The sequence below is a fragment of the Eupeodes corollae genome, chromosome 1, assembly GCF_945859685.1.
Source record: "Eupeodes corollae chromosome 1, idEupCoro1.1, whole genome shotgun sequence".
Classification (NCBI taxonomy): domain Eukaryota; kingdom Metazoa; phylum Arthropoda; class Insecta; order Diptera; family Syrphidae; genus Eupeodes; species Eupeodes corollae.
The window spans coordinates 105267997-105281537 of NC_079147.1; the positions used below are offsets into that span (position 1 = coordinate 105267997).

General features: G+C 41.9%; 1 protein-coding gene across 2 annotated transcripts in view; it reads right to left on the reverse strand.

Moving 5' to 3' along the window:
- LOC129939126 (transcription initiation factor TFIID subunit 1) overlaps window positions 1-13541 on the reverse strand; it is a 30407-nt gene extending 16866 nt beyond the window's left edge. For both annotated transcript variants that reach the window (XM_056047004.1, XM_056047003.1), the window contains exons 1-15: window positions 13419-13541; window positions 13172-13365; window positions 12900-13105; window positions 12716-12838; window positions 12445-12656; window positions 11785-12377; window positions 11335-11712; window positions 10553-11270; window positions 4025-4297; window positions 3842-3951; window positions 3665-3776; window positions 2176-3594; window positions 1679-2117; window positions 1472-1614; window positions 1099-1411 (exon numbers count right to left, since the gene is read on the reverse strand). In XM_056047004.1, coding sequence (XP_055902979.1) covers window positions 1099-1411; window positions 1472-1614; window positions 1679-2117; window positions 2176-3594; window positions 3665-3776; window positions 3842-3951; window positions 4025-4297; window positions 10553-11270; window positions 11335-11712; window positions 11785-12377; window positions 12445-12656; window positions 12716-12838; window positions 12900-13105; window positions 13172-13329 — 5197 coding nt within the window. In that variant the 5' untranslated portion in view covers window positions 13330-13365; window positions 13419-13541. The remainder of the gene's footprint in view (window positions 1-1098; window positions 1412-1471; window positions 1615-1678; window positions 2118-2175; window positions 3595-3664; window positions 3777-3841; window positions 3952-4024; window positions 4298-10552; window positions 11271-11334; window positions 11713-11784; window positions 12378-12444; window positions 12657-12715; window positions 12839-12899; window positions 13106-13171; window positions 13366-13418) is intronic.

Consider the following 13541-nt stretch of genomic DNA (forward strand, 5'->3'; position numbering starts at 1 on the left):
GCGGTGGATTGGCCATACATTGAGGAAGACGGACGACAACATAGCAAAGCAGTGTTTTCAATGGAATCCTCAAGGTAGAAGGCAGCCTAGAAAGCTAAGAGAAACATGGAGATCATCGGTCGTGAAGAAAGCTCGATCCCAAAACTTGGAGACGTGGTCCCAGCTGAGGTATCGTGTTAGAAAAAGAGAGAGATGGAAGGAACTGGTTGCTGCCCTATGCTCAGAATCTCTTCCAAAATCGACAGGAGGAGTTAACGTACTGCTACTAGTAGCCGGTAACGAAATAAAGAAGGATCTGAAAAAAGAACTCCGTGGAAAATGATTACCCGCTGATGAACAGGTGAAGTCGACAATTTCTGTCTATTTTGAACGACTAGACAAATCATTTCTTTTTCGAAGTCATGAATAAAATTTTCGGCGGATGTGAAAAGTGCGTTAGGCTTAAGTTAGAGTATATTGAAAAGGAAATATAAAAATGTGCTAAATTCCATCCCCCTTCCCTTCCATTCAGCGACCCACCTTTAGATTAAGGCAGTACGAAGTTTGCCAGGTTAGCTAGTCATAAATAAAAATAAGGATTTCAAATTCATCTTTTCAGTCTTTTTGTAAACATTCGATAGTGATTAAGGAAGAAATGTATACGATATTAAGATGTACTTTATACAGTTAATTAGTATGTTCTATTTTTTAATGACTTCTTAAAAATAAAATAAACAAAATAAAATGACATTTATGAGAATGCAATATTTACAACAGATAATTACGAGACAAAAATTAGACGAAAATACAAAGGCAAAGGGGAACAACCTAAAATAACCAACAGATACTTGATGGATCAACGTTCCCCCAACCATCCACATAAACATCAATCCTACAAAATCTTTCTATCTAATTATTTAGAGTTAATGACAAAAGCATTTAATTAAAACCTTCAAAATATAAACAGATTATGAAAATGAAGTACATATTTTATTTTGGAAATACGAGAATAATATCAAAATGTTAGTATCGGAGTACCCAAGTGCTTTTAAATGTAAATAAACAAGTTCCAATGGAGGGTAAGATACAAAATATGTATGTTGTTCTTGTTAAACTTACCTTCTTCGATTGTTGTGTCCCGATGCTTTCGTGGTCTTCCTCGTCCACGTTTAACTTCACTCAGCCCAGCTGTTGAAGGTGGTGGCAGTTCGACAGCACGTTGTGATGACATCGATGCGGCAGACTGTGGTCGATCATTTCCTTCGACATCGACAAATTCATTCTCATTTTCGGGGGTACTTGAGTGGCTAATGCGAGAGAAGTCAAAGTCTTGATCATCTTGATCCCAAGTGCCATCCAAATCGGCATCGGCACGAGCCTGTTCCTGGACTTTGCTGATATTTTGTTCTAATTGAGAACAATGGTCAGCGAACTAAAAATAAATAAATGTTAATATGTAAGTCCTCACTCAAGAGTTTTAATGTCTCGTTACCTCTGCTAGAGCATTCTTTGTATAATCTAAGATTATTTTTGCATTCTTAGTGAATGTCGACTCAGCACCATTGTATTGCTCACAATTTGTAGCGATTAACTCAACATCAGCAATGAATTCCGCTCTCGAATGATATCGGTGAGCTAAAAATTATAAATTTACAATAAAATTTTCTTCATTCTAACTACACTCTCTCTCTCTCTTTACCTTCGACGTTCTTGGATATCGTTTCCAAGTCCATTGGCTTCTTGATAACCGTGTAATAGTCCTTAACTTGTTTCTTATTTACAGGCTTTAGGAATGGCCAACTTTCTGGCATCAACTTTAATTTTCCATTGAGAAGCTTCTCGAATATAAACGAAAGTGCAACTTGATCGTCATCATCCAAAAGTGGATTAATGGCTTTTTCCAAACGCATTAATTTGTCCTCTTTCTCAGCGAGCTGTTCGAAACATGTCTTGAGCATTCTTTGTGCTGCAGCGGTGAATGAACTCCTAGAACCATTATAGAGCGTTGAGTTTTCAACAATTTGATTGACATCGGCGAGGAATTCCTCCCGACTGTGATAGCGTCTTTGACGGATGTATTCTCGCATGGTTTGGAGATCCATTGGCTTGGTCACTATGCGGTAGTAATCGGGAACAAGCTTTCAGCGAAGAAATTATTTGAATTTAGCTAAAAAAGATAAAGATGAAGAAACTCACCTTTGCATTGACAGGAAACATGAATGGTTGAACATCAGGTAAGTCTCGAAGTTCATTCAGAATCTCTTCCAAAATCGACGAGAGCACGACCAGAGGATCAGTTCGCCGTCTATTGGCTCCCTTGTTGTGTCTCTGCAGGTAGTCACAATGCAATTCACTTCCCATTCTACGACGCTTCTTGCCGACAGCTTCCTTGGGAACCTTCAGCAGCAACGTGCGCCTCTTGACATCCTCATGGCGTTTCAGTAGTTTGCTACTCAATGTGACCTTTGTGCCATCGACGTTCACCAAATCCTCGTCATCACAATTGAGTTCCTTCTCGATTTCCTCTTCTTGTTCCTCCGTGATGGCCACATTCATCGACGGCGTTGGCCCAGGGGTTCCAGTGTACAGTGGACACGCCTTGTTCGTTCGCATATGACCAACTTGTCCACAAGCACCGCATTTTAACTTTAAATCCGGTTTCAGCTTGAACTTCTTTCGAGACGGACTTATATCCTTACTGCTCGAGTGTCCGGATGGGCCCGACCCACCAGAACTCTTAGGATCTCCCAAACTCGTGGGCATACCACCTGGTTGGAGTTTTTGATTTTGTGCCAATTGAGCTAGACGCTCTCGTTCCTGGTTGCGTTTGATACGACGCAGCTGCTCTTGGATTCTTCGTTTCTCTCGTTTCATCTCCTCCTTCTGCTGTTCGTCCAGTGTGGCAAACTGTTTGATGAATGCCTCATCCTTGGTTGTTCGGATTTTGACATACGCATCGATCACCGGCTGCCTACGGACTATTTCAACCCTCGTGAATTCTCGACCTTCTGCGTTTTTGAAAGTTCGAGTAATCTTCAGAATCCGACCTTGATTGGAGTTCCCCAGGCCTGGGGTCTGATTTTTATCTTTATCGTCTTTGGAGTTCTTTGTATTGGATCCCTCTCGCTCTTCCATAATCTTCTTGAGCAACTCCTGACGTTCTTGTTCCTCTCGCTCCATCGACAATTGTGTGGAGGTCTTTTTATTCGACAACATATTCTCGAGATTCTTACCCAATTCCTCCAGATCAGATTCTTCCGATGCCGACGATTCATCTTCATCGGTAGAGAGGACTTCCGAACTGGCAAGCACACGATTTTGTAAATCGAAAATACGTTGACATTCTTCTTTGTAGCGCTCCTGATGTTCGGCTATGGAGAACCGATTACCACGAGAGAACTTATCCATACCCTGTTCACCAGCTTTTGCTTTTTCCGTCGACAAAGTACGCACAACATCGATGACTTCCCAACGAGACAGTTTCTTTATTTCCTCTTCGGGTACTTTGAATTTACGCAAAAGTTCTTTAGCCTTATTCAGAGGCAATCGACGCAAATCGGCATCGGTACCGGTGACACTACGTTTTGGTTGGGATTCTTGTTCTTCTTTTGTTTGCTTTCGAAAAAGAAGTCAGTTCATCACATGTTTTTTTTAAAAAGTGGTTATGATATTAAGAAAAACTTACAGTTGGTTTGTTAGGAACACGAACATAGGAAAAACCTTCACCACAACCTGTTGGATCAGCTGGACCGGTTAACTGAAGGAGACACTTTCCACGCATCGCTTGAATATAAGCTCTGAAAATAAACACTCTCAAGTAAGCACCATTTGTGATGGAAAAAGTAATGCGAATCGTTTTTACCTTGTGGTATTCCATGGAGCAACTTTAACTTCGTCATCCATTTTCAATTGAGTTTCTTCATCGTCGTCTTCTTGGGGAGCAAATATAAATTTCTCACCATAACCAGCGTCCTACATAATTGAAAAGTTTAAATTGTCACAAGTTCAATAAAGAAAAAAGAGGCCTTCGAGGATAAAGTGTTACCTTTAATCTTTGTTCGGCTGCTATCATACTGAAGTAAGCACAACATTGTTCTGGTGAGACCATTGCACGAATTTCTTCTTCAGATGGAAGACGGAATTCTGGTTTGATAACCCACCAATTGGAATCCATGCCAGTACGCTTGAAATCAGCACATTGTTTTAAACGCTTACGAATACTACTCTCCGAATGGGCGGGGAAGGCTCTTTTTATGTCATCCATTCTTATTCTTCTTGGCTGATCGGAGCTCTTCCAAAACAGTCGATAGATAAATACCTGTTTAAAAAAAGGGTTATTATAGAATTTCAATGAGTTTGTTAGAAAAAGTCCTCATTTTTATTTTTTGGTTGAGGATTAAATTAATTTTTCGCAGGAAAGTAGAATCGCAGTCAATGCTGAAGACATGGAATGACCCCTTCTGAAGACTGTATAACGGCAATGGCGAATCGAATTCCACTGTCAGGCAGAATGATCAATTTAATACAGACGACGAAAGCCAAAAATCCCGTCTTCCCGACATAGACGTCTTCCCGACATAGACGAAGTAAAGATTGACATATCAGCTGCTGGAGCAGTTGTCTTGAATTCCGAGCTCTTCAAAGCAGCTGGAGATGATTTGGCTAGGAGTATACACCAACTTCTTCTACTCTGAACGTTGAACTTGTCAAGTTAAACAAGCTGAGTAAGGTTAATGATTTTACAGAATTTTCTCCAGATGAGTCCTGAAACTTAAGGACGTTCTTATCCCTCTACTTTCCCAGAATCATCACCCATTTCCACATAAACACAAGGCATACCAGCCTAAATTTATGTCACCAACTCCCACCCCATCTCCTACGTTGTAATGGCGAAAAAGCTAGCAGCGCTCCTATCTCCTATGCTCCTTCTCAATCTATGTAACCTAAGGCCCAGTCTCTACCGGGCTATCCGGATACCTGGCGACCTCCGGATTAACTAGCCTTATCTGTATATGCGAATCTCTGTGCAGCCGGACCTCTTTTCTTCGCATCTCGTGGGACTAAAGATGTACAAAAACAAAACAAAAATGAAAAAAAACGATGAGACCGGTATCTCTTCAGGATCGGGTGGCAGTTCGGAAACTCTCAAAAAGGCTTTATCGACAAAGGCGGCGAAAATCCTAAAGGCATCTGGTGCATCGTCGGGGGCTGAAAAGACGCCTCAGCAAACGGCTACCATCGAATGAGATAAAAGCATACTTGCTACAACAAGGACTAGTGAGGACTCTACTTCTAAAAGAGAAAGGTCTCTTGAGGGGGCCGTACCGACACCAAAACGGCCTCGGGTGCACAACACCAGCACTCCCCTCAATCCCATCAAGAAACTATCCAATTTTAGTGACGTCGCGAAGGACAAAGTCGTGGTTGCGGTCATTGATAGGAGCGATGATGATGGCACAATATCGGCTGATCGTAGGCAGTTGGTCAAGGTTAAGCTCTCGGGTGGCTTTTTAAGCATTTTTAGGGAGCTTTCAGGACCACTCCCTTCCATAAGCGATGAGGGTTGGCATCAAGGCCATGTCAAACGCATGGTTTGTGGCGACCAGAGGTCGTGTGACTTATACATGCTCGCTGTCAGCCGGTTAGGTGAAGTTTGGTCATGTGCGAAGCTCGAGGTTGTCGCTATGGAAGACATGCCTAGTAGACCTAGAGCCCGCATTTGGATTCCAATCGAACCTGCTGTTATCGAGGACATTTTCGAGATGACCAGAGTTTGTGACCCGTCCTTTTCGACGCATAACTGGAAGTTAGCTAAGCTAGACTAGCCTCTCACTGGGACTCTTACAAAGAATCCCTAAAAAATCTACAAGAAGGCATTAAGGGAATCTAAGCGATCTTCTTAGCGATCCTTCTGTGGCACGATAGAAGAAACTTCTGAAGCCTCTAGGTTACGGAAACTAGTCCAGCGATGCCAAGCTGGTTGAAAAATACAGATGGCTTCTGGACAAATTCAAGTAATGAATTGCTTAACTTACTATTGGACACTCACTTTTCTGGGAGTTCTCTTACCGAAACTTGCAACAATTATATAAGTTCAAGTTCAAATACATACAACATATCCACAAGGTCTGATCACAAGGGCCAAGGTACAATGGGCTCTCAACAGCTTCAAACCATTTAAATCTGCAGGACCATAAGGAATAATACCAGATGAGTTACAAAAGACTTCTGACATAATTGCACCAATCCTTGAGGCAATTTTTACCAGCTGTCTTTACCTGGTCCATGTTGTCAAAGAAGGTAAATGCTCGCAAGTCAATCCTAAAGATCTACAACTAAGTCTATCATCATTTCTTCTTAAGTCCTTGGAAAGATTGATTGATATCCATTTAAGGGCACATATCGATACAAGACTTTTGTCTTCGTCGGTGGAAACAGCGTTACACACTTTAGTACGCACTATCGAATATTCCCTCCATCATAAAGAGTTCACTATGGTTGCTTTCCTTGACATCGAAGGTGCCTTTAACAACGTGGACACATCTGCACTAAAATATCTAAATGTAGAGAATTCGCTTCGGGAGTTGATTGATTTAATGATGACTAACAGAATAATCAACTCAAAACTGGGCATCTCTCCTGGCAGACGATGCGTTAGTAGAGGGACACCGCAAGGTGGTGTTCTATCTATTCAGAGTGATAGCCTATGCACACGAAGACGTTGCTATAGCAGTGCCAGGAAAGAATCTTAACACCTTGATAGAACTCTTACAAAATGCCTTAGACAGACTTATACTTTGGGCTGATCGGTGTGGACTGGGTTACCCGACACAAAACCGATTTATTCTTATTTTCGAGGAGATACAAAATTACATTTGTAACCCCTCCCTTTATTAAAGGAATCCAATTAAAATTCTCAAACCTGGGCCTTGTCTTAGATAAAAAACAAAATTGGAAACGCAACGTACAGGAGAGTCAAAACTTTCAGCTAGCCTATGTATAAGCGGATCACTTCGAACGACCCCATGTGCGGCACTAGACACCTTACTCTACCTAGCACCTCTTGCGATATTTAACAAACTAAGCAAGCTCTGCTATTCGCCTCTAAGCTTCGTCGCAGTGGACTAACAACAACATTGGCCCATCCGTAATTTTTAGCTATTTAGAATCAATTCCACACCACACAGACTACACCATCCCCTACCTGCAATTCGACAGAAATTTCGAGATCTCTATACCCACCAGATCTTTCTGGGAGGATAGGACATTCCTGGAAGATTGGTCAATCCATTTTTATACATATGGTTCAAAAACAAAAGAAGGGGTTGGTAGTGTGTACTCTGAACGATTGCAATTAAGTGTCTCATTCCGCCTTCCCAATCTTTGTAGCGTGTTCCAGTCGGAACATTTGGCGATAAAGGAAGTCTTGTCCTGGCTTGAAGAAAACGTGATATCAACATCTAATATCCGTATTTTCTCAGATAGCCAGGCCGCTATCAAATCTCTGGACTCTGTCTGTACAAACTCTATAACAGTCCATAACTGTCGATCATCTCTAATGTAGATGGCGCAACAGTTTAATATTCACCTTTGCTGGTTGCCGGGCCATAGAGACATTCCATGTAACTGTAAGGCAGATAAACTCGCCAGGAACGGTACAGTACAGCCCATCCTACCACGTTTGGCAAATACTGGCATACCGATTGCTACTTGTAAACTGTTGTAATGCAAGACGCTGTGAGGAGGGCCGGCACCACGTGGAACAACATCACCACGTGTCAAGTAACAAAAAACCTCTGGCCAACACTGGATTAAAAACGTTCAAGGTCCTTGCTCTCTCTAAGCAGATCGCATATAAGCTCGATAATAGGTGTCATAACCGGACACTGTCTAAGAGGAAAAGGAAGAAACGGTTTTTCATCTTCTCTGCACATGTCTCTGCCTCAAAAACGCAAGAATAACCCAGGAGAATTCTTTTTTAACGATCTAAATCACATCAATATAATCAGCCTCTCACGTTTTGTAAAGGACTCAAACTGTATCCATTGAGCTAAGGAGGAAGCCATTAAACTGGCCTAAGTGTGTTCGTTTCCATCTTGGACAGCCACTATAACCTTACCTAGTAGTGCAACTGTGTTTGGAACGGAAACCGGATTGGTTGGGACATAGCATGTCGTTACGTTTTAGATATTGCCGCATTTGTGCGTTCATGATTTTTTTCAAAAACTTTAGATAAATTGGCAATTGGCCGATACTCATTTCGGCTATTGAGTCTTATTTAATAGATAAACAGGTTTTTAGAACAACTTCATCATCAATTGCTGAGAAGCTAAAGCCCCTTGTAGAGAAGATGTCGGTTTCTAAAAATCCAGAAAAGTCTGCGCTATCATTGAACTCCAATGATGATAGGGATGTGAAATTGGTATTGAGCTCATCACAATCAATGATAGTAGAAACAATGTTGAAGTGCTTACCAACACCAATTTCTTTTAAATTTTTCTAACGTTTAAGACCGGTTTATGAAGGGTTAAGTCGAGGAGCATAGAAACGTCTTTTAGCTTCCCTAATTTCAAGTACAACTTTATTTTTTAAGTCAGTGTAGACCTTATGAAGTTCGTCAAGTCTAAAAAGTTTCCAAACTTTGTAAGCTAGATTGCGCTTATTTATTAAAACTTTAGTTTTGTTGTTGAACCAAGAATGGTCATTGCATTTAAAGGTTTTTGTTTTGTAGGGAACGTAAATATTGAAAAAAAAGCTAATGTTTCCTTCAATAAAAGAGTTGGTCGTCGACAGACTCCAATAGGTCATGGTGTGAAAAACAAGATGCAGAAAGTTGGTTAAAGTGAAGAACTTTGCTCAATTCACTAACAAAAAATACATCAAGAAGGCTACTTGTGTCCTTGGTAAAGTGAGTAGGAGTGGATGTGTTTACTGGATGTAAGTTAAGAGCTTTCATAGACCGTGCTTATGCTACTCTGTCGTTAACCATAAAATGTATTAAAAAGGACTTTTGGTTTTGGTTCTCTTCGCTCATGCGAAGTAGGTGTCTATTCAACCGGAGTCTGCGAGCTTGATTTTTTCATGATATCTGCATCCAGGCAGATTACATACAGGTTATGATTGTTGCATCTCCCAGATCTTTCGTTTTCATAGAAGAGACCTTTCGAACACTACTAAGAGGTTGGGAGTGCCTTTTACTAACCATCCAGAACTCGGACATGCCAACATTGCGAAAACCATAGTCCTTCTTCTTCTGGATTTAAAAAGCTTTGACAGACTATAGTGGGCTGCCTTTGCTTTAAGCAGTTGCCCGCATATTTCTTCTTCTATGTTGTTATCGGCTGATACTAACTACTAACTAAATTAACCCAAGGTAATTGTAGGATTGCAGAGTTTGGATTTATGCTCCACTTCTTTTTTGATACTTCGCTACTTTGTTTTTCCTTCAGCCCTTTGAGGGCCTGCGGCAGATCCAGTAGTTGGTGATTGCCTAAAACTCCGTTTGGGCCAACAATGCAACTTTCTTGCCATGTCGAAGTTCTTGCTTTACCTCTTGATGGTGGCCCCCGGGCAATGATTTGTGCATTCCTATATGCATAAGTTAGCTAAAATTGCAAGAGCGAAGTTTCCTGACTCTTCAGAATAGGTTACGGAGATTGACGACTTTTGGCTATTGTACTCAGACAAAGTAGGTTTCTGGAATGTGAGGACGCTTCTGGACGCAGGAAGTGAAGGTCCGCATAATGCCAGATTCCTCCAATCAGAAATAGAATTTATACAGGATAGATATTTTTGGATTAATAGAAGTGCGATGGTTGGGATCGGGCAAATACAAGTCACCGACGCGTAACACTCTCCTGCTCTACTCTGGTCACGCGATTGGTGGCATTATGTTTGAACACAAACTGTGTCCTAAAATTAGCTGGGTGTCGACAGACAGGCAAGCGTCTTCCTTTTAGAAGAATCAAGGGCTAAGATCAACGAACGCAAACAGTTAAGGGCTCGAATTACTGCTGTACAAGGCGAAAAAAGAAATGAGCTGAAATCCTCGTACCACGGGAAAAAGAAAGAGGTCAACCGTGTGCGTCGTCGTGACAAGCGTAACTACATCAACGCAATGGCGCAAGAAGCAGAAGATGCTTCAAACAGGTGTGACAGCAGGACCGTTCACAGAATAACCAAAGAGTTGACCGGTGCATACAGTTCAAAGCAACACCTGGTGAAAGCAGTACACTGTACTATGCTAAGTTCGGTGGATGAGTAAGTCAGAAGGAAAGAACACTTTTTCTCGGCTTTAAACCAAGTGTTTGCAAACAACGTGCAGCCGATGCCTTCTGAACAAACTAATTCCCGAATCCGAACCGAACCTCCCAGTAAAGATGAGATTATTGTCGAAATTAAAGCACTTAAGAACAACAAATCAGTAGGACTTGATGGAATTCCTTCAGAGCTTTTACAAACAGCGTCAACATCATCAAGCAGTCGAGGAGGAGTCGTGGAAACACATCACCATCTTGTTGTTCCCATATAAAACTCTTTAAAAACAATCGATTGATATTAACAAAGAACTCACCTGCAAAAAGTCCCTTGTAAAATTGTTTGCTCTCTTCGAATTCGGTCCTGGGACTTCATACAACGGACATTCCTGGCCCACAGTAAACAAAGCATTGATCTCTCTTATCCAATAGTTATTCCTCGTTCGAATGACAAGAAAATCAGTTATGCTAATATTATGCGGATAAATCGGAGCCCGATACATATTATTTTCCAGAGCCTGGATACAATGACCCGGATGGAGGATTCCCAAAAATGGACTCGTATGTGCGTATGCCACTTCGCCGTACTTAAACTCTTGCGGGCCCGAGTCTTTGGCAGCCTTCCGTTTGTAGTAGTTCTTAATTTTCGAACACATTCCAACTTGATTCATAAGCGGTGGATGTTCCTCGCAGAATTCGGCCAGAATGATGTCACCATCTTTGCCACTCAGATCCTCGGCATTACGCATAAAGAATACATCTCCACCGCCTGAAGCAATCCTTTCGAGCTCCCTCTGCTTCGCCTTCTTTGCTATGTGCTTGAGGAGAGGTGCTACTGCGTGTAGCCCCGGGGAGGCCAATGTGCCATGGGAGTATTTCTTCAGTGGTAATCTGTGCAAGGCTCGCAATTTCATTGGACCCATGTGAGTCGGAATGAATGGAGCACGTAGTTCAACAACTGGCGTCGAGTGTTGGATGAGATTCCCACCACCGACTTTAAGTCGTAGAGTGGGTTCAGTCTTGGGCATGTAGTAACTGAAAAAGGGGCAAATATTCTTAAGCAAACTGTACCATAAAAGCCGACGAGGTTTTAACTTACGAATCATTTGATATATTAAATGGATCACGATCGGGACTTTTTGGAGGAGGAGGTGGTGTATCTTCGGCCAGGACATTGATTACACCTGCCTTGCCAAGTAAAATCTTGGATTTCTTGACATGAGGATGTGGAATCTTGATTTTCGGAGGTGGTCCAGTGTTTTTGTTGATTTTCGATGGATCAATGTCATCTGGGATTCCAAGAATTATATTCTCATCGTTGGGATCGAGGGTGAGAACTTTGGGTTTGGGTACCTTGCCCATTTCCTCAGCATCCCAAATTATTTCATCCTCCCATTTGCTGTAGATGAGTTCTTCATTCTCCACAGGGAAGATACTGTACCAGGTGTCGTCGATAGCTTCTTGTTTTTGGATTGAGCTAAGGTGGAGTATGAGAAAATTTTATGAGTTCATTTAGAGTCACACTTAAGAACTTCTCTCCAAAACTTACATCGAATTCTTCTGCTTTCCTTGGATCGGTTGATTGGCCAATGGCATCTTTCCTGGAGTCGCTCCAGCAACTGGGAGACTTTTGCCAGGTTGGAAAATCCTCGACCCACTCGATGGCAGCCATCCGGCAGCATTTGTTTTGGAATTGAGTTTTTGCAACACCTTCGCCTTGATATCGTTGCCATCCCACACCACATCGTCCTCCCAGTGCAGTTGGGAAACCATGAGGAAAGCGTCTTCAGCGATAGCCTCACCTTTGATTTCCTCCTCATCTTTGGGTTCGACTTTGGCGTTTTTGTCGCGAACTTTAAAGCCATAGTTGAAGCCATCTCCAGAATCTGGAACCTCAAGCATGTCGTACCAAATTTGAGCTGGTCCATATCGCCAGTCGGCAACTTTGGGCTTGTTCTCATTGTTGTCGCCGCTGTCGGTGCCCTCGTTGCGGACGTCCTCGCTGTTTGAGATCCGCAGAAGTTTGTCCTCGTCGTCGGACATGCACATTTCTTTACTCGGTGGAGGGGCGTAGTGGAAACCGAAACCTTTTCGTTTTGGTTCCTCTGAGTCACTTGTTGAATCGGACCCGGCATTAGCGTTCTGTGGAAAAAGAGTTCAATATTTAATTCAAGATTTACTCGATTTGATTGTGAATGTCGAGTGGAACCTTCTGATCCCTCGATTGCTTCCGTTTTCTTCTTCGCTTCTTGACACTCCGCCAGATCTGGGGAAGACTTGAGGGCTTACCTGGCCCGAATAACCTTGAGAAACGAAGAACCTTATCGGGACGAAAGTCCGGAAAGAGTTCCCGGACATCGATATTGGCGTACTTCGATGGCAGCATAGCTGCCAATGGGGTATCCAGCTTCTTCTCAGCTTCTTCACATTAAAACAATTAATTATTCTTGAAGGAAAACACCAGAATTGTGATTACTTACGCTTCTCGATAGTCTTTTCAGCTTCGGTAGGTGTTTCACCAGGCTTAACGCCTTCGGAAATAGATGTGCTTCGCACTGGGGCACTTGGTGGAGGCATAAGTTCTTTATCATCGACTTTAACACCTGAAAATGTTTGAAAATATATTTGTTGGATCCACTTAAAGAGCTCCGATGTTTTATTTACCATCTACTGTGACTTTACTTGCAGGTATAACATCATCAAGGTCGACAATTTTTGGCGGGGAATGAGGGCAGTCTTCGGACATCTCGGTTATGTCTGAATAGTCGATGGCATTTTCGTCTTTTTGAACATCTTCTTCATCGGATGGTTGGTCATCTTTCTTGTCGCCATTTTCAATGACTTCATGGAGCAAGGAATTCAAGCCAAACCTGTGAAAAATGAGAGATTCCAGAATGGGTAAACATGCCCGGTGCCTATTTTTGGACTCTACTTACTTTGATAACGATGCTAGATGTTTTTTGGTTTCAGTATCAAAGGCATTTCCAACATCGTCGACTAATTTACCATCGGAATCGATGTTGCCAAATAGAATTCCGGTCATATCGAAGCCGCCTTGGCTACCGGAACCGTCATCGTCACTATCCGAATCCATTGAAGCACTGAAAAGACGCTGACGCTAAATGGAAAGCTAAAATTTGATAGTTTTTAGAATGATTTTCAATTGAAATTCATTTGGAATACCTTGAAAAGTTACTTAGCAATGAACTAAAGTGGTTTTTATTTTATATTTTATTATATTTTTAGGTGAAAACTGAAAAAATCTGAACAAAAATTATATTTTTGTTGATATGATATGAAACCCGA